The sequence below is a fragment of the Cheilinus undulatus genome, linkage group 21 (assembly GCF_018320785.1).
Source record: "Cheilinus undulatus linkage group 21, ASM1832078v1, whole genome shotgun sequence".
NCBI classification, from domain to species: domain Eukaryota; kingdom Metazoa; phylum Chordata; class Actinopteri; order Labriformes; family Labridae; genus Cheilinus; species Cheilinus undulatus.
Genome location: NC_054885.1, coordinates 33,555,136 through 33,582,121, shown reverse-complemented (window position 1 = coordinate 33,582,121; position 26,986 = coordinate 33,555,136). Strand labels below are relative to the sequence as shown.

Genomic DNA, 26,986 nt, shown 5'->3' with positions numbered 1-26,986 from the left:
ATCACCAATCCATATGCAAACAGTTGGCTGGAGACCCTAGCAGAGTCAAAATGTACAAAATTTTGTAAAATTACTGCACTTTGTCAATTTACATGGCTCTCTGGCTTCTCACAACCTCTCTTATATTTTTTATGAGGGGTATGGTAACAGTACTGCCTGTGTTTTATGAAGTGCGACTTATATTTTAAAGGGGGAATGTTATGCAAAAATCACTTTTTCAGGCTTTTCCAACAAAAATATTTGCCCCTGGCCTGTTTACAATCTCCTCAAGTACCAAAAGAATCTATTCCCTCCCCTCCTCTCTTCCTCCACCATTCAGATAATGTGTGCTGAAACAATTTGTTCTCAAATTTTTCCCTCATGATGTCATGTGGGGAGTTAGCACTGCCCCCAGGTTTGGTTGGCCCTCCCCGCTTGGAAGAAAGTTCAGCCCTCCATTAAGCCACATCCATTTCCTGAGAGGGGTGGAGTCAGAAAGCTCATTAACATTTAAAGACAGAGAAACAGCTCGTTCTGAGCAGGGCTGAAACAGAGGAGTTTTTAGACACACAAAAATCCAATACTGGGGTGTTTTTTTCAGCAACAAACTTCACAGGAACCTGACACACCAGATGGATTTGTTTTACACATCCATCTGGGAAAGCTTCAATAGGAAACGTTTGAGAAAAGGCAGAGACTTAAAAAAAACTCTGAGTATGATTGGATGAGCGTTCTGTCTGTCACATCTCTACGGGCCAATCAGAGCAACAAAACACATGACGTAGCTGCCGTCGAGCTGCGCATGCGCAGTCACCGAAGAATAACGTGAAACATGGTGACTGTAGACATGTAAGTACTCAACTTTTGTTGTTTTTGAAAAGAAAACAGCTCACTGCTGTCCTTTATTCTTCTTTTAACGAAGAAATGTCGTCAAGTTCTGATAAAACTGGAGCTTTAGCAGCATCCACGCTAAGCTCTTCCTCCATAACTGCACCAGCTCTTCCTGCTGCTTGTTTAGGTCACGACTCTGCTGCGCCTGAAAGTACTGCCCCTCGTTCCTGATTGGTCCTGTCACTTTCCAACCGGGCCCAAACAGTTCAGATGGGAGCTTTGCAAGATGGATTCGCCAGTGAAAAACAAGGAAACGGGCCCCCAATTTTATACTGGGCTCAGGGACCCTGAGACCAGTATAAAATTGTCTTAAAGGGGTAAAATACGTCCCTTTTAAGTGAACCCTTACAAGGGAGACTCAAAATCTGATTCTTTCTTACAAAACAGAGAAGAAGCAAGTATCTTAACAAAAAAAGAGACTAATCCAGAAACTTCAACCACATGGAATCAACTGAAATTAAACCATGTGTGTTGGAGAAGACGTATATGTAATCATGCTGTATGGGAGACAGACTTAAAGGACAGCAAACACCTCATGTGATCAATGCATCAACAGCCTTAGCAATGCAAACCATATATACTGGGCTATACAGGGCAAACCAATGCAGGTAAGTGCTGTTTAATGTATTAATGCACTCAGCCACATGAGCCCTCATCTGTAATCCTTGGTGTGATGTATGCACATACTAAATAGCTTCATAGTATGAAAGGGAGCTGTATTACGCAGCACATCACAGAGAATCAATCATCAGTGATGACTACACCCATGATCAATCGTTCTTGCATAAATACTCTGGCGTAACTCTGGCATCACGGTAACATGATGAAATCGTTTAAAGAATCACAAATACAGTGACACGCCAGCTCAGTGGGATGCTCATCTACTACAGAAAATGACCGAGTAACAAGGCAAGATCCTCCTGACAATATGAGATCTCAGGGACCAATCAGTGAGTAAATGACAATACACAAGCACCGAGACGATCACTGTTCTAGCTGTCCGCCTTGTTCTCCTCATCACACATCCTCTTTGACTTAATCTGTCATCACCCTCTTCATTTGACTCATCATAATCACGTACTTGGGATTGAAATGCTTTGAAAAATTGACAGCATCATTATTTAGTCCATCACGGCCCAGAAGAAAGACCTCACAAGGCTCCCACTCTCTCCCATGCTGTTTGAGGTCCAGATGGCGTGTACGTTCCTTTAAAAAAAAAAAAAAAGCATAATTATTCAGGAAAATAATACCCGCTAAATGAGCTTTGAGGAGGAGCCGGTGGAGGAAAAAATGAGTGATGGCTTTTGAGGAGAACAAACAATTCTGTTGTTTGTTTGCATCAAAAAGAAAAATAAAACAAGGCTTCAATTAATTTATAATGCTGGCCCCAGTTTTTGAAGTCAAACTCTTGCTAATGTTAAAATATTGAAAAGCCTCATACACAAAAATGAGTGTTTTTAGAAGGAAAATTACAGTGAAAGATATTAAATTATTTCATCTTATCATATGATTAACTTTTACATTCTCCCAAAATGCTTGTTGAAAGATCAGAGAGAGAGGTTTAACAGAGAATATGGAATTAAAAAAGTTATCTGATAACTTGAAGTCATGGAATTATGATTAAAAACTTTATCTATTTGTTTAACCGTCACACAACAGTGGATGATCACATGGCAGTGTGACAGTATAGTATGTAAACAACGGCTGCTTTGCCTTTCTGTGCTTGACTTGCTGTTCACTTTAATATTATTGCTTGATTTTTTTTTGTTTCTACCATGGGTGAGTTTATGAAGTAGTAAAAGGTTTATATTTTCTTGAAAAGATTCATTTATTTATTCTTTTAATGAAGGTCGGCATTAGTTCATGCAGGACATGGTAGTCACTAGGGATGCACATGGTTAATCGGTAAAACGGTTAAAATCATTTATCAAATTAGCCGGCACAGGATTTACTAGTCGGTTAAAATTACCTATCAATTCTTATGAACATGGGTTTGAAATCCTGGTTTTTAATGCTCTTTTAAATTGTAATGAACCTCCCACCACTAGAGGCTGCAGTAGCTTCAGTTAATGGCCGCTGCCTTCCTCTCTGGCACTTTACCGGATGTAAATATGAAAAGCTCAGCGGTGGTTTAGCAGTGAGCGTGTAGTAGGAAGACCGCGGTACGTCAGTTTTCTAAAGTGGTAAATAGAAATAAAGTGGTATGTAGGCTGTCAAGGCTGAACTCACATTTAACTACTCACCCGATGTGAAAAGAGGCCACAAATCAAAACACGATATTAATCTGCAAAGAGGAACAAAAGCGGCCAGCGTTAGCTGCTAATGTTCGCCATGCTGTACAGAGTTTATCAGGCTAGCATCACACCCGCTGACAAAACGACCCTGTGAGGAATTTGACTGTTTTCTAGAGGTTTTCTCCTCTTTAAACTAATCGGTTAAACGAAATGTAAATGAGCGTTTAGCTGATGAATGAAGGAACATTCTTAGTAGGCACATGCTCAGCCATGATCAGCTGACAGCCAGCTTTTGAGCAGGGCCTTCAAGTAATACTGTATATCTGTTTTGCTATAAAACGGTCAAATGTATGACGAGTATGTATGGCGAGTATGATTGGCCCATAGAGATGTGACAGACAGTACGTTCATCCAATCACACTCAGAGTTTTTTTCAAATCCTCTGCCTTCTTTCCAAACATTTCCTATTGAAGCTTTCCCAGATGGATGTGTGAAACAAATCCATCTGGCATGACAGGTTATGATGATAGAATTCCTAATTGAAATGTATATTTGAACAGAGACAAGTATGAAGCAAGTAAACTGCTGCCACATACAGCATTTATAGCCAGAGCGAATTTGCAATGCCCGTCCTTAGCTAGGCCTTTAAAATTCATAAAATTCCAAAACAATACACACAAAACAATCTCAACATTAAAGAGACAAAACACAAAAGACAAATTACATCATCTCGGACGCAAGACCGTCCATGACTACAAAACTGATAGAACAGTCCTTAGATATGTGATGTCAAATTAGATCCTGTGATTTTCCACCTTAAAAGTTTTTTTTCTTCATCCATGGAGTCATTGTACATCTATGCCCCTCTGACTAGACTGATGAGCTGATGACTGATGACGTTTTGTATTGTGTTGTATTTTGAAGCTGCCGGATGCTTTGAGTGGTCTCTTTCCTGTTTGGATCAATCTGCTCTGCATATATTGACACGTTTCAACAGCAGACTCTACTGAAAATAGAATCAGAGAGTATCTGGAGTGAAACACAGTGAAGTGGCACTTCTGCTATGCATTGAACATGACTGAAATAAAACTAAAAAGAGAGCGATTTGCTCTAGAGTGCACGTTGTGTGTGATTGCTGTGCAGATGGAGAATGTGGAAAGGTCAAATCTAAATGGAACGAATAATAATATTAACTTACAGCCAGATGTTAAATTTCAACATGTGCATGAAAAATACACAGAACTATAAACATGCTACTTACATGCAATTGATAAAATTAAGTGATAATTCCCTAGTTAGACTTACATTCTGGAAAGATTCCCTTATGATCAACAACCATTTTATCTTAAGGGTTTTTTTACCTAAACATTTTTTAACGACCACCCATCGTTTTATTTAAATCAACATAGACAAAAAAACAACACTGTCTTACTCCACATTCATTGGAAATAAATGATATTGGGGATTGGATTTCACAGCAGTTTCAGTGCTCAAGTATTTTAGCTCTGTCTAATTATAATTATCGTAAAAATAAATATTCCACACATGGGCCTGCCGGTGACCCATTATGTTTTCTGCTACTCTGTACTTCAAACCCCGGGTCTGAATGAAAAAAACAGTTGACAGTAATTTTACTGGGTGTTATTAGCTGTGCCTAAACTGTATAAATAGAAAGAAAATATCAGAGCTCCATAGTATGAACCAAATGGTCAGCGACCAAATTATATTCAGTCACTGCTGTCAACTCCTCCACTGACCAAAACATGTTAAACTGCATCATACAACTGCATGGATAGATCCATCCATGAGTCTGTAGTAACAGCCACTTGATAAAAAGTTCACCTGCTCTTTCCTCATACTTCTGCTCCTCTCTTGTAGTTCTGTAGGCCAGGAAAGTTATTTTATCATAGCTCAATGATAGCCATCAGCTCACTGAAGCCTTTCATAAAAGTATTACGTGTATATTTCAAGTCATCAGTTTGGTTTGATCAGCAGGCTTATTTTTCCTACTCCATCATCATCGTCATCATAAACAATGTATTCTAAATGGCTCTTTTGAGCAATGCGACCCTTGAGAGTTACCCTAAGGGTCATAAAGCAGTTTCTATTTCTGTCATCTGACTCAGAACAGTGGATGTGGAAGTTACACCTCTGTATACTGATTATTATTTTCTTGCTTCCTCCTACTTCAAATACGGGTCGACTGATATGGGTTTTTCAGAGTCAATATAACTACCAATTGTTAGAGGTTCATGAGACTGATTACCAATATTTGGAACTGATATGTGTTCATTATGATGTACAAAATGTACTAAATTTGGCAAAAGTAAAATTGCATGATCAACAAAATGAGAAAAAATAAACTATCTAGCCCTTCTTCTACCAGCACAGAGCAACACTAATAACATCAGCAACGATAATCGCTGAATGTATTTGGTAAATGGATTTAGTTTCTTTACAACCCTGAATAAAAGCAGCATTTCCCAACCTATTTAGACCCACCTCTATCTAAAATCAGCTGTTATCATTTTCATTGAGAAAACCCCAACAGACTATCTTAAACAAACTTGTTCTAACCAAAAGTCTTTCGTATAAACTATTCAAGAAGTGGTTAATTATAATTTTAATATGTGCTCATCTTTTGACAATCTCTGAGCAGACAAAGCCTCACCTGAAGAGGGGCCAAGACCCCAGGTTGGGAACCAGAGTGTCAATGAAACAACTGTGGACACAGATGGTGCCAGACCCTGGAAGAATGGTTAAGAAATTGTAATTGCCATTAGCTATTTCACTTTATTACACAAGTATGACAAATGACTTTCTCTCAAATAACAAGAGGTATTCCCGTTGGAAAGTGACAGAATTTGACTGATTAAGACACTAATCATGTAGTTTGTGGTTGTGTTTTACAATGACAATAGAGGAAATGCAGTGAAAAATCAATCCCTGCTGCCAGCTCAAACAACAGTATAATTTGTCATTCTTCACGTTTCAGTCATAATAAAGAAGTTGCTCTATAGACCTGTAGAGGTAGTCTTATATCATAATCGCTGTATATTATTCAACTGTGGGCTTTTGTCACAGTTTTAACAAACAGAAAACTATCCCCCCCTCCATTTTATTCCCCCTGAAAGGTTCCCCTGTGTAATAATTTTGGGAAACGTCTTTCACAGCACCAGTGGCACCAGCTACCATTGATGTCTACAAAACTGCTTCATCCTCTGGGGGGCATTGATCAGCTAACAGTGCACCAAGGATCTGACTGCGGGCGAGCATGTTTTACCAGAAGGAAATTTCATCATCCTGGACAAACAACTAAAGCGCCCTTTCAAACTGAGAAAAAAAAACACTTTAAAAGACTGTTTGTTCTTTTAAGAGAGAAGAAAGTACTGCTCCTCAAGGATGGAAATAGTGGGTTAATCCCCAGAGTCAGTGGGGGTGCCAACTACACACCAGACCTTGAACTCAGAGGCTTGATTTTAATTCTTTCAGTTGAGACATTGCAATGTGGACGAGATAGCTTTAAGAGTAAAGACTGTAGCAGCTCGTGCCGAGTGGAGGAATAGTTTCTAAGAAAACAAACTCTGTCAGGATGAGGACAGCGTGTCCCTGTGTGGTGTTTTTTTTAGCCCTTCTTTTCAATCGCGCTACGACTCATTGGCTCCTCAAACACAAGAGTCACGAATATAGTTTATTATTGTCGCACCACATCAAGAGGATGAGTGGGTGTTACTCACAACGTGAGTGTATGACTGACGTTTGCTGTCACCTTAGCCAACTTCCTCACTGTGAATGTCCTTCCACTGATTCGAGGAAGACTGAAAGAGGGAGAAGGAGAGAGGCAGAAATAATGAGGCAATCTCTCCAGCAGGCTATTGGCTTTTCTTTTTACTGGCATGGCACTTCTTGAAAATAACACTGTCCATCTGACCACTTGGAGGAAGCAGGACTGCTCGATTATGACAAAAATGATCATCATTAATATTAAGATCATGATTATTCCATTAATCACACTGTACATGAATTTAAAATGATTAAATATCATTATATTTTTTGTCACCACTAGGAGGCGCTATGATCTGTAAGAAATATGACCATCTGAACGTGTTCAGATCAGGACCCTCTACATACATGCAAAGTTTCCCTGAGATTGGACCATGCACAGCTGACTGACAGGCAACTTTCTTTTTCTTTAAAAATATGCAAATTTGAATGCTTGCCAGGGCCACACCCTTTAAGATTTCTATTAAAATAAAAGTTTATTAAAAATGGTGGCTTTCCTGTTGGAGTTAGGTTATCGCTCCAAGAGGCTTTTTTGTAGATCATGTCAAGCTGAAACTACCCACCAAATTTTATTACTGTAGGACAAGGATAAAGGGGGCAGGTTACCCTTGAAACTGTTAGGGGGTGCTATTGAGGCAATCAGAAATGCACATATTTGAAAAACACAAACTACTGCAACTTATGCATAATCAAGACTTAATGCACCTTCAAAATTTCATGTTTTTGAGCATCTTGAGGCCCAACAAAAGTATCAGTATCAGCTGATATTAGCTTGAAAATTATCCATGTTGCCTGTAATTTCAGCTGATATATCAGCTGTATGAATGAGCCAGTGGAATTTAAGGCTGGACCAACAGACCTACATCAGCTTAAGTCTTTTTCTTTGTTCATCCATATTTCTAAACTTTAAAGTCTGTTTTCAGGACAACATTTTAAGGTCGAACTACATTTATAAATATCAGTATCAATATCGGTATCCGCTAAAATGAGTAAGTAAATAACGGCATAATGGATATCAGCAAAAAGCCAATGCATCCCTCTATGTAAATTGGGAGCATTTTTTTTTAAATCACTGAGGTCATTTTATCCTTTTTGTTCACCAATAGCTGACATTTTTTATCATCCTGTTTTAGCTCTAACTTCTCAAGCTAAACTGTGCACATCAACAGCTCTCTTTGCTCCTCACTTAAATCAAAGTGAGAGCTGTTTTGGTGGGAGGGGCAGAGCACATGCTGTGCTGTAAAGGAAGGGTGGGGGCTAACCTATGGAAGAACAAGTAAGAGAACTGTAATTTTGTAACCTCAAATATCTTATTTTAAGGATTATCGGAAGCAAATAATTGTAAATATTGAAGCTCAATTAACCACCCATTATTAAGTTGAAGCATGATATTTAATGGGCTTGTAAAAGAGCTGAACTCCTCATAAGCAAAGGGCTTGAATGAGAAAAGAGAGCTGTAGGATTTGCTAACAGGAAAAATGTTATGTTCACAAATTGCTGTTTTTTGAAAATCTATTCGAATTTTCATAACTTTATCAACCCCTTGTTATACGTCCAGAAAGGCAGTGGGTAAAAGCCACACATCTATCAGCACGGCAGTACAAGTTCTCCAGGGGTAAACAACTCTAGTATAGCAAAAGTGTTTAATAATAAGTGGCTTTGCAAATGTACAAAAAAAAGAAGCTCATGTTTAATACATATCTGCTGCTGGTATGTCAGCTTCTTGTCACTTTAACAGCGCCTCCATGGAGCAGCACTTTCACAGGGAGTCAAACACATCCTAACCAGTTTCACAGACCTCACAATCCTGTCCTCCATCTTTCCAAGGCCTGAGTGAAAATCTGGATTGCTGCCGCTTTAACATCTGACACGAGGCGGATGTCTGATCTGCGCTCAAAATGCTGCACGAGCAAACTGAGCATATGAGATGAGTGCTGGGGAAGTTTGTTTTCTGTCACCTCCTGAGATCCTAAATTTGTCAAGCTGGGCGTCATTTTGACACGAGTAGGACGGCGTGTTATCAGCAGAAATGTCCTGTTGTGACGGCATCTCCAGAAAACCACAAAAAAAAACCCACACTATCTGGTGCTTCTGGTGCTGTGAAAGGCATTTCCTGAAAATATTAGACAAGAGGGAATGAAAGGGGGAGGAAAACTCTTCTTTAATGATGTAGCATCTTCCTTTTTAGACAGCTGGGACATAAGCAAACCAGTATATTAATATATAGCTATGGTGATATAAGCCTACTTCTAGAAGTCTATAAAACGATAGCTTAAACATGCCAGAGAAGTTATAAATGAAATTTGAGGGGGGATTTTCAGCACTAAGACGTCACCATTAACAATGCATGTGAGTGCCTTTATTGGTCAAACTCTGTTGCATTTAAAAGGAAATGTCATTTCTTGCAATCAGAGGTAAACGTAAACCATCTCTTGATTGCTAGTAGTCATTTGATCAAACTTTTGTGATACAAAATAAAACAGCTGACGCCAAATACGATTTCAACGGCATTCTTGAAGAGCCTTTGAAGACCATTTGTTGTAAGCAAATTTGTCAGCATACGTCCAGCTGGATCCCCTTCTCCAGCCAGTTATCAATATTGCAAATTCTCCATCCTCCAAGTCCATTTTATCAGGAAGCCTGAACCGTCCCCCAGCTGGGGTCTGGTTTGTCAAATGGCGTCCCACAGAGCTCCAAGCTAGCCCAGGCTGGAGAGAGGCGAGGACAGAGTGAGGGGTTTGTGATGAAGACCTGCTGCTGGTTGGGCTAAATAGTAAGAGAACAGCCTCCCAGAGTCAGATGAGTCCATTAATAAAGTCCCAAATGTCAAACACTCATTGTGTCCGCCAGTGCTGCAATAAGAGAGTAACCACCGGTTTCCGGAGGGAGATGGCTACCTGCAGTGAGAGTAGAATACCATGTAGAGGTTCACTTCGCTGGGAGTACAGGGTGTTTGACGCTGGTCCACAACCGTACAGCGCGAAATGAAAGAGAAATTCAAGCTTGGCGCTCAATTGAGCATATTTCTTCTCCTTCATCTGACTGCCTGTGGTTTCTTCATTTCAGGTTCTATCAAAAAACCCTGCAGCAATAAAAATGAAGGAAAAAAATATCATTTGGGGCATTTAGTTGAGAAAGTGTGAGTTTTTTGTTTTGTATCGTCCCGTTTTGTGAAAACTTTTTGTTACGCGCATCGCTGTTTTCGAAACTTAATTGCAAAAAGCGAAATCCACCTTCTCTTGTGCGTTCGCGCAGAAAAATACAATAATTCTGTAAAATTATTCACACCTAATATCAGAATCTGATTTCGTCCAAGTGAAAAAGTGTCCCAACCTGCTGTGCTTTAGAAACCCCAGGAAAACATCAATGGGCAAAATACAAAATGGTTGTCCACGGGAGAGCGGTGGGTCAGCATGTGTGAATGCAAACGTGGATCAGTGGAGACCCCCTACCTGGGCATCGCGCTTCCTCCACTCCTGGGTGTGCTGTTGGTGCTGTTGCAGGGCGGCCCTGGCCTGCCTCTCCAGGCTGCTCACCTCCCGCTGGCGCTCCTGGACCAGGCTGTCCTTTTCCGCGCTGTGCTGCTGCTGTAGCCGCGTCCTCTCCTGCTCGTGCTGCATGCGCTGCTCAGCCATCTGATTGGACAAGCAGGCAAAGAGAGACTTCATCAGCCAACACACACTCAGAGCAACCCTGTCGTCATGACAACTTGTCCATCCATTCATCCTCCCTTCGTCCTACTCCTTTTTACCCCTTGTCTCCACCTAGAACTCCTCCAAAATTTGGCAAAAATCGGTGAGGAGGTGGGGAGAAGGCAAGAAAAGTTTCTCTGCTTCCTCACATTGTCAGAGGTCGACATGATGTGATGTGTTTACATCTGGCTTGCTCCCCCCGCCCTCCCACCTCTGCTGCCAATTGAACAGACCGGCCCTCAACGTCCCGCTCCTCTCTCTCTCCAAATCTGTCCCCCTTGCCTTATTCTGTAATCGGCATATAAAAGAGCAGTTAGTTTGGGCTAAGCACGCGAGCTGGTAGGGGTTAGCCATCTGGCCGGAGAAACTACCCAAAGCCCCATGCTATGCGCTTGACAGCATGCGAAAATCGGCTTAGGCGATGAAAATGATGACCATAATGAACAGAGCAGAAAAGAGATTGGGTTGAAGATGGAGGAAAGTTATTAAGAAACACTTTCGTGATGCTACTTTTACTGTTAATTCACTCTGAGGATTAATTTAACCACTCTATTTACTATCAATATTACTTCCCATGCAGCAACAATTAAAGTGATTGTGCTTTAGCAGCAATTATAAGGCTGCAAAATGAAGAAGTTGGTTTTGTCATTAGTTTTTATTCATTTTTTTTCTTTCCTTTTTTATTTTCAATCCTAGTGTAGTTTTAGTGAGTTTTTACAGCTGGTTTGTTAGTTTACTTTAGTTTATTTTGCAAAAATGCATGGTTTTAGTTAGATATGTATTAGTTTCATATCTAGTTTTAGTGTTTTTTCAGTTATATGGGTTACTTGATAATGGCAACAAAAAACAGCATCACACAATTTAATATTTGAATACAAATCAAGACATGTGTGAAGTCTTCCTTAATAAAATCAGGACATTTTACTCTCTCCAGACTTACCAGTGAGTCTGCTCAAGTCAAAGACAAAAACAAAGGATGTTTTGTCCCTAATCATATTTCATTAAAGCTCACTTTTGTAAGCTTTTTGGACTTTTATTTTAGTTCCAGGTAAAAAAAATATATATATATTACACATTAGTTTTAGTTATTTAGATAGTTTTAGTTAACTATTATAGACTGGCCAGGCTCTAATAAAGATGGTTTGTGCTGCAAATGAAGGATAACTGAAGGCAGAGTAAAGCCATGACCAATCACAACTAAGGTTTATGGTATAAACATACAGTAGACATCAGAGCAATCATAACTAACTAACTAAGCACAATGCAGACGAAAAATAAACCACTTTTAATGGGACACAAAGCCCTCATTTTTCAGGGCTTAATCATCCTGTCAACTGAAGCAAGTCTAGATCGCAGCACAACTGTGTGCCGAGTCACCTGCTGAGAGGTGAGGCATGCCAGCGGAGCTCCCAGCCCAAAGCCCCCAAGCCTTTCCCAGGCTCTGTTCCGTTCCCACTCCCCCATGGCGGGGGGGACCAGTGACCCCCCACACCATCCTGCGGCGAAGCCTCAGCCGGTGCCATGAAAGGACAGCAGGGGCCTGGGGCCCATTTGCTTCCCCGCTTTGAAGCTAATCCCCTGCACATTGTGCTTGACGGCACCCTACCTGGCCTGCCAGGGAAGCAGAGATCCAGAGCCTGTGTGCCCGGTGCCTCTCTATCCGCCGGCCTATCTTCGGTGGTTGCATGCTATTCAGAGCAGGTGATGAATGAGGGAATATCTACAGGAAGCCGGATTCTGTCCCCGACACTGAGAGGCAGGCCACAAAAGACAGCTGAGAATCCAGCCTTCAGTTTTTGGGAAAGTTCCTCTCTAAAAAGACTAACGGAAGAGTTTTAGGTAAATGTAGTTTATCCATAAGGCTCAGAAAACAGCATCAATCACAAAATTACATTTGCAGTCCTGGAGTAGAACATCAAAAACTTCAGCAGAGTGGGGGCAAAATCTCCCACATGTTGCCTCTAGTGATGCTGATGAAGTGTTCACTATTCCACAGACAGAAAAGTTTGCACTACCTTCATTTTCCAATCAAGGACTCATGAAATGGAAATAGATCCACAGTCACAATACGATGTCCCACAGTGATAGTCAGATTCATACAGCAGCTCAAGTTACAGATGAAAACTGCTATCGAGAACTCCACAGCAGGACAGCAGGACATGCGGTAAGAGAAACTAGGGGAGGACATCGTGGCGTACTGTTCGCTCCCGTTCAGAGTCTCAGGCCATGGGGGTTTAAGAGGAGATAGGGGATCTGAGGTGAAACGACAACGAAAAAATGGGCACGATAGATCCATTGTGAGAAAACTGCTACAGAAAAGACGGTGAGAAGATGACAGAGAGCAGACCCAGCAAGGAGCCTGGTTGTGACATCACGTAGCGCCAGCGTGCAGCGGAGGATGCTGGGTGCTGCGATTCTTAAAGGGGCCGGCGAGGCGTTTGTGAGAGAAGGCTGAGTGGGTTAGAGCACAGCTTGGTGCCACAGATACAGAGCGGGTCGGGTGTTACTGCACAGCACGACTCCTGTCAGCCCAGGCCGACATGGTTGTGTGCGTGAGCGTTGCTCGCATTCAGACAGGACAGTGAGGTAATGGGCTTCTTTCAGCCCTGGGGGAGAAAATCTGAAATGTTTGGGGAGAGGAGGGTGTAAAAGAGAGTAGAACAGAAGCCCTGTCTGGTCTCAGCAGGGGAGGCTGGGGTGAGTGGGAGAGAGGAGGGAGAGATAAAAAAAAGATAAACCCTTTATTCCTCACTGTAGGGTTGAAAACTGAACATGGCCAGCGAGGGGCGCTGAGTCTGGATTCAAGCATCTGTGTGCAGGGCTGGGCCATGAGGACCACAAATCATATCAGTATATATAATATCCGAGTGTTGATACATAATATATATGGATATTATTTCTGCAGATTTTCTCCAGTTTATAAACGTTAAAAAGATCCTAGTAAAATTAAAAGAGACAGAGACTTATTTGATGCCACCACAATTAAAATAGAACAAATATGAATAACAAAATAATATAATAAAACAAATATTGTTTTTTTTTATTTATTTGTTTAAAAAAAATTCAGACAAACTCCTTCAATATCTACAATATCTTATCTGTGCAATACCATTTTCAATGAGCTAGTCAACTATTCGGGTCATCAAAACTGTCAATACTCTTCAATATCATGAGTTTAAAAATGCTTCAATTTAATAATCTGTGTATTAAAAGGTACAGCTTAATTATCCTTAGCCATATTTTTCAACAAGAGAGTGAGAGCATTGTCTTAATTGCACAAATAGGTTGGCAACATTTGAGAAAACTCACTTTTTGCAATTGTTTCCAATGTTGCCCCTTTTCGACCGAGCTGGTGCTAGTGCTAGTTCCAGGCTAGTTTTGTTTGCCCTATAGACCAGCAGTTCTCAATGTGGGGGTTGGAACCCCCTTGGGGGTTGCGAAAGTTTAAAAACTAAGAATAGTTTTTGCCACTTTACACCAATTTTGCCAATTTTAACACAGTTGTGCCACTTAAAACCCATAGTTGTCCATTTTGAACCCTTTCCGTCACTTTTTTTCTGCATGTTTTTGCTACTTCTAAACCAATTCCAAGCCTATTTTTGCCTCGTTTGACCCATTACTGCCACTATTAACCACTTTTCTTGCCAATTTTTGCCAGTTCAACCCATCTGCCTATTTTCTTTCACCTTAAACCCATTTCAGCCACTATTTAATCCCCTTTAACCACTTTTTAGGCCCATTTTTGCAATAGTTTGCTTATTTTTTGGCACATTTATCCGCCACTCCTAACCCATTACTGCTACTTTCAAAATCCCATGTCACCTATCTACCCCACCTATTTTAGCCAATTTAACCCATATTCATTCTGTTTTAAAGAAAAGTGATTTACATTTTTAAGGCTTTTTACTCTGGCACAAAACAATACAAAATGTTTATTTTATAAGAGTTGTTATTATTCAGGTTAAATATGAAATACGGATATCACAGCTTAACTTTACAACTGACCATGACTTTGCCAACCTCGAGCTCTCCCATTTATCCCCCCTTGCGGGCGGCCTTGTCTACACATGACTATTCTTGATTGTTCATGGCTGTGTTCAACCACCTTCAGGTACAGTGGGTTCCCCGGTCTCTGGCACCTTTATTTTAGGGGTCGCGGGCTGAAAAGGTTGAGAGCCACCGCTATAGAGACAGTATGCAGGAGTTCGACAACAGCTGGTGATAATAAATTACTCAAAACTCTGGTGCCAGGGTATCAAACAGTAGGGTTGTTCTGATTCCGATACCAGTATCAGATATACATCCAATACTACTTAAAATGCAGGTATTGGTATCGGCTAGTACACAAGTTCATGCTCGTTTGGTTTAGCGTTATATTTTGCTTTGTTTAAGCCATGCTAAATGTTAGCGCTATAAACCATAGATTCATTCTTCTTCGCTGCTGGAAAACACTGCATGCACGAGCTACTGTTTTTAGAGCAGTGAAGAAGAACCAAAAGACCTTGGAGCTCGTGTGACTTTTTGGGACTTTAATGATTAAACTTCACAATTTAAACAACATTTTACCTATCTGACCTCTTTGAAAATATATATCTGATAACGCACAGCACCAACCGCATTCATGTCTATAAACAAGACTACTTTATCACTTTGGTTTGACACAACCAAACAACCAAAGAGCGAGGCTTTTGAAATTTTCCTCGACTGTAAATGTCATGAACCCAACCAGTCATTTAACCTCACTACGTCACGTCACAGAGCACTGTCAGGACGGTCACGAGGGTCAGCGCGAACATGACTCCTTCTTACACAGCTGCCTTTTAAAAGTTTGATTCAAGCTGCCCTTTGGGAAATATTCTTTTGTGAAAATGTGAATGGACAAACTCAGTCCCTGCAATCTTGTGACGCAACCTCTGTGGTGCGGGCATGAGAGCGCGGGTGAACACAAAGTGCTTGATGTCACAAGTGAAGAAAAGCACAGTGCAAGAGCATGAACACAAGAAAAAAATAACTGCTCACAGTAACTTGTGAATAATTGCATGTCTTCATGTGCATATCCTTTTTTTCTCCACCCATCTCACTGTGTAATGTCAACAGGACTCATATCAACATCATCCCAAAGACAGGCCCTTCGTCTTCATATGTTTTAATCTCAAAGACAAAAGCCTTCCTGATGTGCTGCTAACCTTCTTCATCTGTCAGCTGCACCCCCACTCTGTAGTAGCAGATGATAATCGTCACTTGAATACTTCTTGCAATGCTTTGATTTCTAACCTGTTTTTTACATGAGACAGAACTTATGATTCCTCAGAGCAATATTCAATAGCTGGCTCTAAACACACTGATGAGTTGTCAGAGTAACTGGATCATTACAGAGAGATAAAAAAGTTCTTTGTGCATATGTGCCATACTTGTTATGGTTCAAACAGCACTGCTTAGTTTGTATGACAACAACCCTCTCTGTGAGAACAAACCCAACATTGTATTTCACCTTTAAGACTTCATTTTAGGTGGATATTTTAAAAAGGTTTCAGTGAAATGAATGCAGAATACATCCTATTTATTCTGGTAAGACTGCGATTCTTTCACCATAAATGTTCTCACAGTAACAACCACAAGAGTTCAGCCATGGAGAAAATCAATGACAGAGTGCCATTTCTCTACTACTTGGAAATAATAGTCTGATATCCTCAGCTTAAAGCTATTTACAGCAAATTACACGCAGTGCAAACTCCATCTGGTCTGGAAACGAGTGTTTGCATGCTTATTAACCGGCAGATTGAGAGCTAGTGTGGTGGATGGAAATCAGTCATGTTGTGGGAAAAGATGGGAAAAAGTGATGCTTCACTTGTTAGTGCTGTACAAACTCCTGAACATCTTTTTTTTTTTTTGAGAAAAAGAAAGAATTAAAAGTTTATCATTTCTACAGTTAACTTAGGCTCGGTGGTGAACGTGTTAGCTAACAAGCTACATTTAAAGCAGCTCATTGGCAGGTGAATCTACACAAGGATTATGACATCATGTTTTAATAGACCATATGTCTTCTGTGGCCATGTTCCTGCAACATCACATTTTATCAATGCTCTGTTATTTCAGGTATTTCATCATATAAATGTTGAGATTCTGACCACTGATTATATTAAAAGAGACTGCAAAGACGGTGGGACATTTACAATCCACAGAGAAGTCACATCCAATTTCATGTTACCATCAGCTACCATCACACTGAAGTTAAAATTAACATCCAGTCACTTCCTATTTAATGTTTATTCTTGATAATCTAGGGCATTATAGAAGAGGTATGTATTCCAAGTCAGTATTTAGTAGAGTCAACTTTGGCTGCAATCACAGCACTGAGTCTGTGTGGAAAGGTCTCAATCAGCCTTGCACATCTGGACACTGTAATTTTACTCCATTTTTCTTTGCAAAACTGCTCAAGCTCTGTCAGATTGCATGGGGGTTGGGCGTGAACAGCCCCTTTAAAGTCCAGCCGCAAATTCACTACTAGATTGAGGTCTGGGCTTTAACTCAGCCACTCCAGAACATTCACCTTGTTGCCTTTAAACCATTTCTGTGCAGCTTTTACTGTATGCTTCAGGCCATTGTCTTGCTGGAAAATAAATGTCTTCTCTTGCAGACTGAATAACATTGTCCTCCGAGATTTTCCCATATTTTGCCACATTCATTTAACCCTCAACCTTTACAAGCCTTCCAGGGCTGACTGTTGAGAGATGTCCCCCACAGCATGATGCTGCCACCACTGTGCTTCATAATGGGGATGGGGTGTTTGTGTTGATTTGCAGTGTTTGGACTCTTGTCTGGTGGACAAAAAGCTCCATTTTGGTCTCATCAGACAAAAGAACTTTCTCCCACTTGACCACGGAGTCTCCTCCATGCTTTTAGGTGAACTCTAGTCCAGATTGAATCTGAGTTTTCTTCAACAGCGGCTTTCTCTTTGCCACTCCCCCACAAAGCTTAGACTGGTGAAGAAGCCGGCCAACAGCTGTATGCTGAGTCTCTCCCATCTCGGCTGATGAAGCTTGGAACTCCTTCAGAGTAGTCATCGGCGTCTTGGTGGCCTCTCTCACTAGTCTCCTTCTTGCTCAGTCAATCAGTTTGTGAGGACGGCCTGATCTACGCAAATTTACACATGTATCATATTCCTTCCGTTTCTTGATGATGGATTTATCTGAACTCCTGTGGATGTTCTGTGCCTTGGATTTTACTTTGTATCTGTCCCCTGACTTTTAATTTTCAATAAACTTTTCTCTGAGTTGCTTGGAGTGTTCTTTTGTCTTCATGGTGTAATGGTAGCAAGAAATACCAACCCTCCAGACACAGGCGTTTTTATACTACAATCACTTGTAACACATTCACTCCACTCAGGTGATCCCATTTCACTAATTATGAGACTACAAGCACCTCTATTGAATAAGAAAAGTCACTGTAATCACTTATTTTACATTATACATTTTGATTTAATTTACATTACTTTGTAGAACTCTGTTTTCATTTTGACATTAAAGAGGTTTTCTGTAGGTTTAAGTCAAAAAAAGTTAAAAGATATTGACCATGATTGATTTTTAAAATCAATAAAAGGGTAAAACATCCAAGGGTTAAATACTTTTTACAGGTACTGCACATCCACAATGTCTCTTGAGGTTTTTATTTGTCTGGGGCATGGTATTCAAGCTTTATCCAAAGGGAGCACTAGACGTAGTCAATGTGCTTGAAGATGTTTTGCCTCTCCTTCAAAAGTTTTCTTCAGTTCTACAAGTGACTTTGGCCAAAATATTCCTGTTGTACATCTTCAGCAGATAGCTGTTCAACATGAGTCTGGGTCTGCTCAAGGTTCCTGTCTGTCAAACACTGCTTAGGCCCCGTCCATGTGTAGATGAATTCAGGAGTATACGCAAATGTTTTTTGTCGTATCGGCATTTCATCCACATGGAAACAGCGTTTTTTCTGTAAAAGCTTACCGTTTCGTTTCTGTGTGGGCAGCCAACTGCGTCTTTCTTGAAACAATTACGTCACACATGATGTAGCACACCTACACCTCATGTGCTGTCGAACCAAAACAACAATGGCGGATAACAGTACTGTGTTCGTACTGTAGAAGCTTCTGAGCTTATTACGGCTTTTACAGCAAAATCTGATGCTCCTTTACCACCAACGAGAACAGCAGACACCAGATGTTCTTAAATCCACTGCAGAGAAAAACCAGAGGGCAACTAGGAGAAAGTTTGTGGCGGTTTTCTGTAATCTTCTTCTCTCTTTTGGTGCATTTCCGTGGCAGCGTTACAGCGCCACTTACAGGCTTGGCATACATACTACAGCGTTTTCATTCATTTTCAGTGGATCCGTACTTGTGTGGACATTTCCTGAATCGATCCCGTGTTTACAGAAAACTTTTTCAAAACGAAAAGGAAATATATCATTTCGTCTCTGTGTGGACAAGGCCTAAATGTTGATTAATGTTGGGTATTCATTATCATATAAACAGCATAAGAGCACAGTCTAGACCTGCCATGTTTGCAAAGTGTCTTAAGATAACTTTAGTTATTAATTGGTGCTATACAAATAAGACTGACATTTCTAGCCCTAGTCACTTCCAGTAATAAAGCCTTTTGGAGGAGAAGCAAAACATCATCAAGAACCTTAACCGAGTCCAGTTGTCCCTTTGGATCAAGCCTCGCATATTCACTAGAATGCAACAATTCTCAATCTAATATTGAACTGTTTGGTGCAGTGCCCACGGTTAATACCTGTAAATAACATGTTGTTTTTTCAATTTTGTATAACTACCTTCCATGTGTTACATGTTTCTGTGAACTTGCTCTGTTTGTGTATGCCTGTGAGTCTACACACTGGGTTAAGGAAACTCATTCCTGCCTGTCTAGGGTCTGAAACGAACATCAGCCATGCATTAATGGTATATGTAGATACAGTCCCACACAGCGTGTGATGCAGGAGCAGCCAGTGACACAGACATAATTACAATGTCAGTTATAATGGTAAAAGAATGCGTGGTATGAGCAGAAGCAGCAAACTTAGACACACATATACTGGGAGTTAAATCAAGGCAAATATGGTCTGACTAATCTCTGGATTTTCAGTACCTATTGTCTTTATTCTCGCTTTTTTTAAAATCAAGAAACAAAAAAGATTAAAAAAAAGTGGATTTCAAAATAAATTTGACAGGTTTTGGAATATAGAGGTAAAACATTGAAATACTAGATTTTTCCGACTGTGCGGGAGATATCACAGAAACACAGCCACTTAGAAATATGATCAAGTCAGAGAGGGAAAAAGCTGTAATTTCTGCCATATAAAGAAAAAATATACATGTACTGTAAATATGATTGGAATTAAAAATTTCCTGAACCATAAGAGATTTCTTTCAAGAGCTTTGTTCACCCTACCAAATAAGAAACTGCTTCTCTTCTCATTTATTTTTTGTATAAATTGATAAATTAGAAACATGAAGAAGCTCCATTTACAGCCTCAAACAACAAAGAAATGCCATATTACAAGTTCCAAAAGCTGAAACCAGAAAAGCTTTGACGATTTTGTCTGGGAAGTGCCTGAAACGGTCAAATGATTATCAGCGTGTTTAACAATTTCTTTCAATTGACTAACCGATTACTTTTAAGTGGAATTGGATCCTGAAAACAGGCTCGTCTAAGTGAAATAAAACTATTATCTGCTGTAATATCGATTTCCACAGTTAATCTAATTTAATTTCCTATAAGACATGTCGTCCTATCAGAAAGCTAGATTTCAATGAGAGTGGGAAAACAGTTTCTGGACTCCTAATGGAAGAAGAGCGACGGAGATGTGATGATAAGAGCACGTCTCATCTGCTGTACAGATTGTTTTAAATTTCAATTGGCAGCGTTTAAGATATTTACTGACCTGCAATCCAAGTTTAATCTAAAGCGTGCGTCTTATCATGAGAAGTTAATCAGCTGGAGCAGATGGAGAGGAATAACAAGACTAAAACAAATGGATGTCAGTCCTCTCTGCTGGCTCCAGAGAGCCAAGTGAACACTGGTAATAAAAAGAGGATAACAGTGTGATAATGATGAAGGAGAAAAATCTTCCTCCAGGGCGACATCATGAGCATGAAAGCAAAAGGGTGATTCATACATGCAGATAAAGGTGGATAAAGACATGTCAGACACATTGTTTGTTAAAGGTTGAGACTTATACAGACCTGTTGCTCATATTTCTGTCTCAGTGCAACGAACTGCTGCGAGAACTCTTTAGCCTGACTCTCCCGCAGAGATTTGGAGCAGTTCAGGTCCTCCTCCACTTTCTCCATCTGTTAAAAGAGCAAATTTACAACTTTTAAAGGAACTGATAGAAATATTGTCAAATTTCTGTGTGAAATATTTTTGTTAATGACGGCTATGCCTATGGAAGCCACTTTGGGACTGGGGCTGAATCAAACGTAAAGAAACTGGCATTATAATATTCTTCCTTTCTGCAAAGTGTAATGAAATATGAAAAAATATGGGAGATTATTCCATACAAATGCAGTAATTTTTAATAGGCTTTTATGGACTACACATCTTTTAACTGAATTTTTTTTAATTTGACCAAACTGTGATGCTATAATTTTTCTGAAATTTTGATGATACTTGAAGAAAAAAAAAAACAAAAAATAATCCACACTGCATGTACATAAGAGATAACAAAGTGTTCGCCAAAACAGCAGATTAATCTTTTGGTACAGTAACTGTATGGGGAACGCTGCATGTCACACACGTGTGCTTGAATGGCACAAAGGATTTAGTGACCACAGAGAGGATGTCCAAGACGGTAAACGTGTGCCCATGTGCATCAACAACTTCTGAAAACATTCAACAAACTGAACAAATAGTTCAAAATGATCAATGACTCAGTATAAGAATAACAGCAGAAATGGTCTCTGTTGATAAAGGGACAGTACAGCAAATTTTGCATGGAAATTTGAACATGACAAAAGTGTGCCTAATTTGTCCCAAAACTTCTGAGTAAATTTGTGGAAACATTCTGGAGTAAAGCCACATTTTTTGGAAGGAGTGATTAAAAGTGATGAAACTTGGGTCTTCCAATTCATTCCTGAGACAAATATATTGGAAAACACCATCATCACCAAGGATGAAGAAAGCACCACAAGGTAAGTCCAAATTCAAGGCCGAGTTGACTGTTTTCTTTGACATTAAGGGGATCATTTTGGAGGACTGGGTTTAAGATGAGACTGTTCCTAAGCTTCTGTTCCCACATTTGGCTAAACGCTCATTTAAAGATGGGGTATTATGCCTTTTTTCAAGGCTTTACACCATCTCTCTGATACCCACGTAGTAGCTTCACATGGTTTACAGCTCAAAAAACTCCTCATGTTTCTCACACCGGCGTCCTGAAAAACCCTTATTTTAACCTCCATCTGAAACGCTTCGTTTTCGCTGCTGTCTCTTTAACAATCCCCCCTCTGTGGATCTGCTTTCCTCCGATTGGTTGATTTTCTGGAGGCTGGCCGGGGAAGGACTCAATGTTTTGTCCCTGCCCCCTCCAATGGGGCTATATTGCTATGCTAGTACTTGTAAACTTTGAATTAACCAGTCCGACTGAGTAAAATATGGCAAATTTTTATATATCATTGCTTAACAACTTTATTAGACCACCCTAACCCTAACCAAAGTAAGGTTTATGCCACAGCTGCCCTAATTTAACAGCATTGGTAATTACCAAAATCATTCAAGAGTTTTAGTGGTTGAATGTTATGCTTGGTTCATTTCTGACTTCTCAGAGAAGCCCAGTGAGCCGGCTCAAATTTGGGTGAATTCAGTTTGAAATCCCTCATTCCTGTTCAAAATGGTAAAACGTGGAGAGCTCATTGAAAATGAAAGAGACCGCATTAAAGCACTTCATGATGCTGGATGGTCTTTGAGACAAATGTGACAGGTGGTCTAATAAATTTGTTAAGCACTGTACGTCCGCAGGTGTTAGACCTGGAGTCTGACCCTGATAGTTTGGAGAGAGAAGGGGAAGAAAACCAGCAGCAGCGAAGGACAGAGCAGGACATATCTGTTTGGTAAGTGTTTAATTACGGTGTTACTAAATGGCTAAAAGGCCTTGTGGGGGCTGTCTGTTCCACTTTGCCAGCAGCAAGGACGAACCAGTCAGGAGATCCTATTGTGATGACCTCATCAGTTCGCTCCATCAAAATCTCGTCTCATGAAGTCTCGGATATCTCAGGAAGATCTCGGAGAGATTCCCGGAGAGATTTCCAATGAACTGTTTTCATCAGTTTACACTCTAATTCCAAGATTACTGCCACATACGTTTATCTTTTACGTTTGAATATTTGCATGCGTGAAGTATGGACATCCTACATTGTGACTTTATATTTATGTTTTAAAAACCGGAAAAGTATAATACCCCTCTTTAAATTTAATTTAACCAGCTATTCGAAAGAAGAGAAAACCCTTAGGGAACAGTCAGTTTCCTCACAGGGTCACTGTGTCAGCAGGTGTGATGTGAGCCTACAGCACTGCTAACATTAAAAGCTAGCGTTGCTAGCCTTCATTCCTCTTTGCGGATTAATATCTTGCTTTAATGTGTGGCTTTGATTGAGTAGTTAAATGTGTGTACAACCCTCAACAGCCTACATACCACTTTATTTCCATTTACTACTTAAAAAACATACTGCGCTGTTCCTAACCACTAAGCTACCGCGGGGGCTTCTCGTATTTACGTCGGGTGAAGTGCCACGGGAAAGCTCAGACAGGGGGGTAGCAACTGTTAACTGAAGCTACAGCGGCCTCTAGTGGCGCTGTTCCTAACCACTAAGCTACCGCTGGGCTTCTCGTATTTACGTCGGGTGAAGTGCCACGGGAAAGCTCAGACAGGGGGGTAGCAACTGTTAACTGAAGCTACAGCAGCCTCTAGTGGCGGGAGGTTCATTACAGTTTAAAAGAGCATCATAGACCAGTATTTCAAGCCAGTGTTTATAAAAAATGATCGTTTAACTGACACGTAAATCTTGTTTAACCGTTTAACTGAGAAAAGAGCCACTACCGTCAGAAGAAGACCTGCTGCACTGCTTTGATCAGTGGAAGACCTGGATGCAACAATGTGTTGATGCAGAAGGGGAGAAAGACAATGAAGAATATTTATGTCTAATAAAACTGTACAACAGCATTAGTCTAGTTGTTTACCTACCTACCTCTTATATATTATATTGTATTCATTCTTCCTTTTAATAAGATTTTGCACTAAAAGTTTCATTTAAAATCTGGCTATATGCATTTCATTAGCTGGTGCATGCATTCTTCAAACATGCAGAACTTCTATAATAAAACCTTGCATGCAGCAGAGTGATGCTGCGGTAACATTTTCTTTTAATTTGAAATTAATGAAGTGCCAACGGGAGAAATACAATCAACACAGTAAAAACTTATCATAACATGATGTTATTACAGCACATCAATATATTAACTTATTCATCAAAGCAGGATATTATAAAAGCTATTAAATATGTACAATCAGTAGTTTATATTCAGATTTACGTATTCACAGGTTGAATAACTGCAGCTAAAGGACTTTAGCAGTTACAGAAAAAGAAGTCACCATCTTTATTATCTTCGGCATTGTGTTTGCAAACTAGTACAAAAAGAGATTTGGGAATATTTATCTACTTAAGCTTAGTGTTCAGGTGAAGATAATCACAACGGCTGGATCTGTAATGGACTGAAATACTTCTGCATCTTGGCTTTGCTCTGTGTGACGCTCAGGAAATGCTAAATTTGTTTTGATTAATCCTTTTATAACGCAGAAGCTTCCTTTGAACTGAACACGTAACAGAGATTTGATTCTTTATGGTGCTTCTTTTTTTCCTTTTCCTAACCGAAATAGGGCAGACTCTCTCCATTAAGAGCAGTGTGAAAGTGGGATGCTGGTTTTTAAATGAGAGAAAGACAGAAGAGAGTAATACAGATAATCCACTTAGATATAACATCATGAACAGACAGAGAAGGAGAAGATGATGAGAGCAACGATGGAAGAATGGGGAGAAAAAAAGGGAGTACAAAACTTCTTTTGAAGTACTTTCTGCAACATTAAAGCTTTAACGGGGGAACGTGACGGAGCGAGGAGAGGGGGGAGAGGATGACAGGGATGCAGAAGAGGCTGCTCCTCTCTCCTGTGGCTTTTATGTGGGCTGAGGATAAAGTCAGATTGGAGATTGGGATGCCAGGGGCTCAAAGGGAAAAAGAGGCAGAGAGCAGAGATGGAAGGATGAGAGCAGGAGAAAAGAGTAGGAGGGGAAAATATGGCAAAACAGACGTTTTCAAAGCATGGAGGAATAAAGAGATCACTTCCCTTCCCAGAAAAGAAAAAACACGTGTAGTCTTTTACTCCTCGAAAGCAAACTTTTCTCCCAGCTGTTTGTCTAACCCTCTTTGTAGCTTAAAGATTTGAGAGTTTTTGTTTTGCATAAACAGAATAAACGTGACGTCACAGTCAGCGTGAGCCTCTGCAGTTCTAGCTGCTGAGTGGCAGAAATGCACTAAGGACAGAAATCAGTAGGGATTAAACAGCAAACAGCCTGAGTTCAGCTGAAAACTGATGTCTTTATAATAACTACATTTGGCTGATGTTCACTGTGGGCAGTATGGATCCTCAGCTGATGGAATACCTACATTTACAGAAATATTTAGAGCCATACTGTGACATTAATAAAGCCACAAGATGCCACAGAAGCTATCACAAGTATTCAGTAAATGATGAATATGATCAGAACCCCACTCCTTTCTCCCTTCTCCCTTAAAGTAACATTTTAAGTTTCAGCAGGTTAACCATACAGTAAAATATATCTTATAAGATTATCTAAGGTAGGTAAGAATCTAAAGACAACAAATTATGCATTTGGATTAGTCCTGCAAAATTAATCTCATCACAGTTGCAATTGCAATATCAGGCTGTGCAATTATTGCACAGCAATTATTATTGCACTAAGGCAGCAGTGTGCTGTGACTGTTTTACTCAGTATCATATGAGAGAAGCTCTCCAGTGCAACTGGTGTATCTGCTAAAGATGTGTCAGAAGTAGTTAAAGAAGGCCTGACTCTTTGCGTAAGACTGTAGAAATAACACAAAATCACAAATTCTAGAGAGTGCTGTATGAATTTACAGTGCCATGTGGAAGCACAGCAAACATTTGCATGGAAGTATAAAGGACAAGTTGATCAAAAACAAAGTTTAAAATAAGTTGGATCATTTATGCACCAAATCTTTTGAATACTAAAAGCCTTGATTACCATATTATATCTTATCAAATGATGTTGCTTGTTCAGATAGACTGGCTGGTAAAAATGTTTGTGCTAACTATTTTTGAACCCACCAAAGTGGCAGGCAGATGAAAAAGTTAAATTCCAACCTTATCATAAGTCTACTCAACAATTGAATCAAATCAAACAAACTGTACTACAACTACTTTTTTTAAACTGTGTGTCTGATAAGTTATAGGGGCTACAATTAAATATTATCTCATTAAATAACCTACCCTTTCACATCATTGACTTCTGGGTATGAAACATCTTTGAAAATGTAGCAATTGTTTGCAAAATTTCTGTCAATTTCTAAAAAAAAAAAACTAGAGGGGAACTTGCTCAAGTCATGATTATTTTAGGGGCACTGAGATTAAATTTAGGGTGCTTAAGTACTCCTAAAAAGGGTCTAAAATCACCCACAGTGGAGTGTAAATATCCCTGATTTAATCACAGTACTCTGTTTTTGTCTGTTCCCCATTAAGCAGACTGCGGTATCTCAGAATGTGTTGCCGCTCAGCCTGGCTGAGCAGGTGTCATCACATCTACTGGATCCTTTGACTTTGGTTGCTTTCTCTCCCTTTCGTTAACTTTTGAATGCAAGCAAAACATTTTAAATCAACTGTAGGAGAATAAAGATGATGTTTTTGCCTACAACAAACATGCATGCATAAATTTACCTCCCACACACACTCCCACTTTCTCACACTACATGTTCTCCCGCCACACCGATTAGCCTAAAAAAACTTCACTAATCAGTGACTAAAACTTGCTAATCTCCTAAACATGCAGCCCTTTAAAACACTCAGGACCTCTCTCAGCGCTGTCGATACAGCACACAGGCAGTATAGGCAGAGATGCTCAACAAAAATGCCTATAGCCAAACTGACTTGTGAGACAGCATCACAAGTTTACAGCATCGATCGGAGAACTCTTCCAATGAGCTGCAGCCCACGCGGAGTTGATCGTGAGGCTGGCCTGATGTACTAATTAGTCTGGTTTCTTAATGCACATGACCTGTTCTCCATCCAAACCTGAGCATCCCACGCCATGCCCACGACAAGGAAGTGAGGTCAGCGTGTGATAGCAGAGGG

The 26,986-nt window shown here is 40.1% G+C and overlaps 1 protein-coding gene across 2 annotated transcripts in view; it reads right to left on the bottom strand.

The window, feature by feature from the left end:
• cep112 (centrosomal protein 112) overlaps positions 1-26,986 on the bottom strand; it is a 211,097-nt gene that overhangs the window by 92,951 nt on the left and 91,160 nt on the right. For both annotated transcript variants that reach the window (XM_041816932.1, XM_041816933.1), the window contains exons 19-20: positions 20,796-20,903; positions 10,340-10,522 (exon numbers count right to left, since the gene is read on the bottom strand). In XM_041816932.1, coding sequence (XP_041672866.1) covers positions 10,340-10,522; positions 20,796-20,903 — 291 coding nt within the window. The remainder of the gene's footprint in view (positions 1-10,339; positions 10,523-20,795; positions 20,904-26,986) is intronic.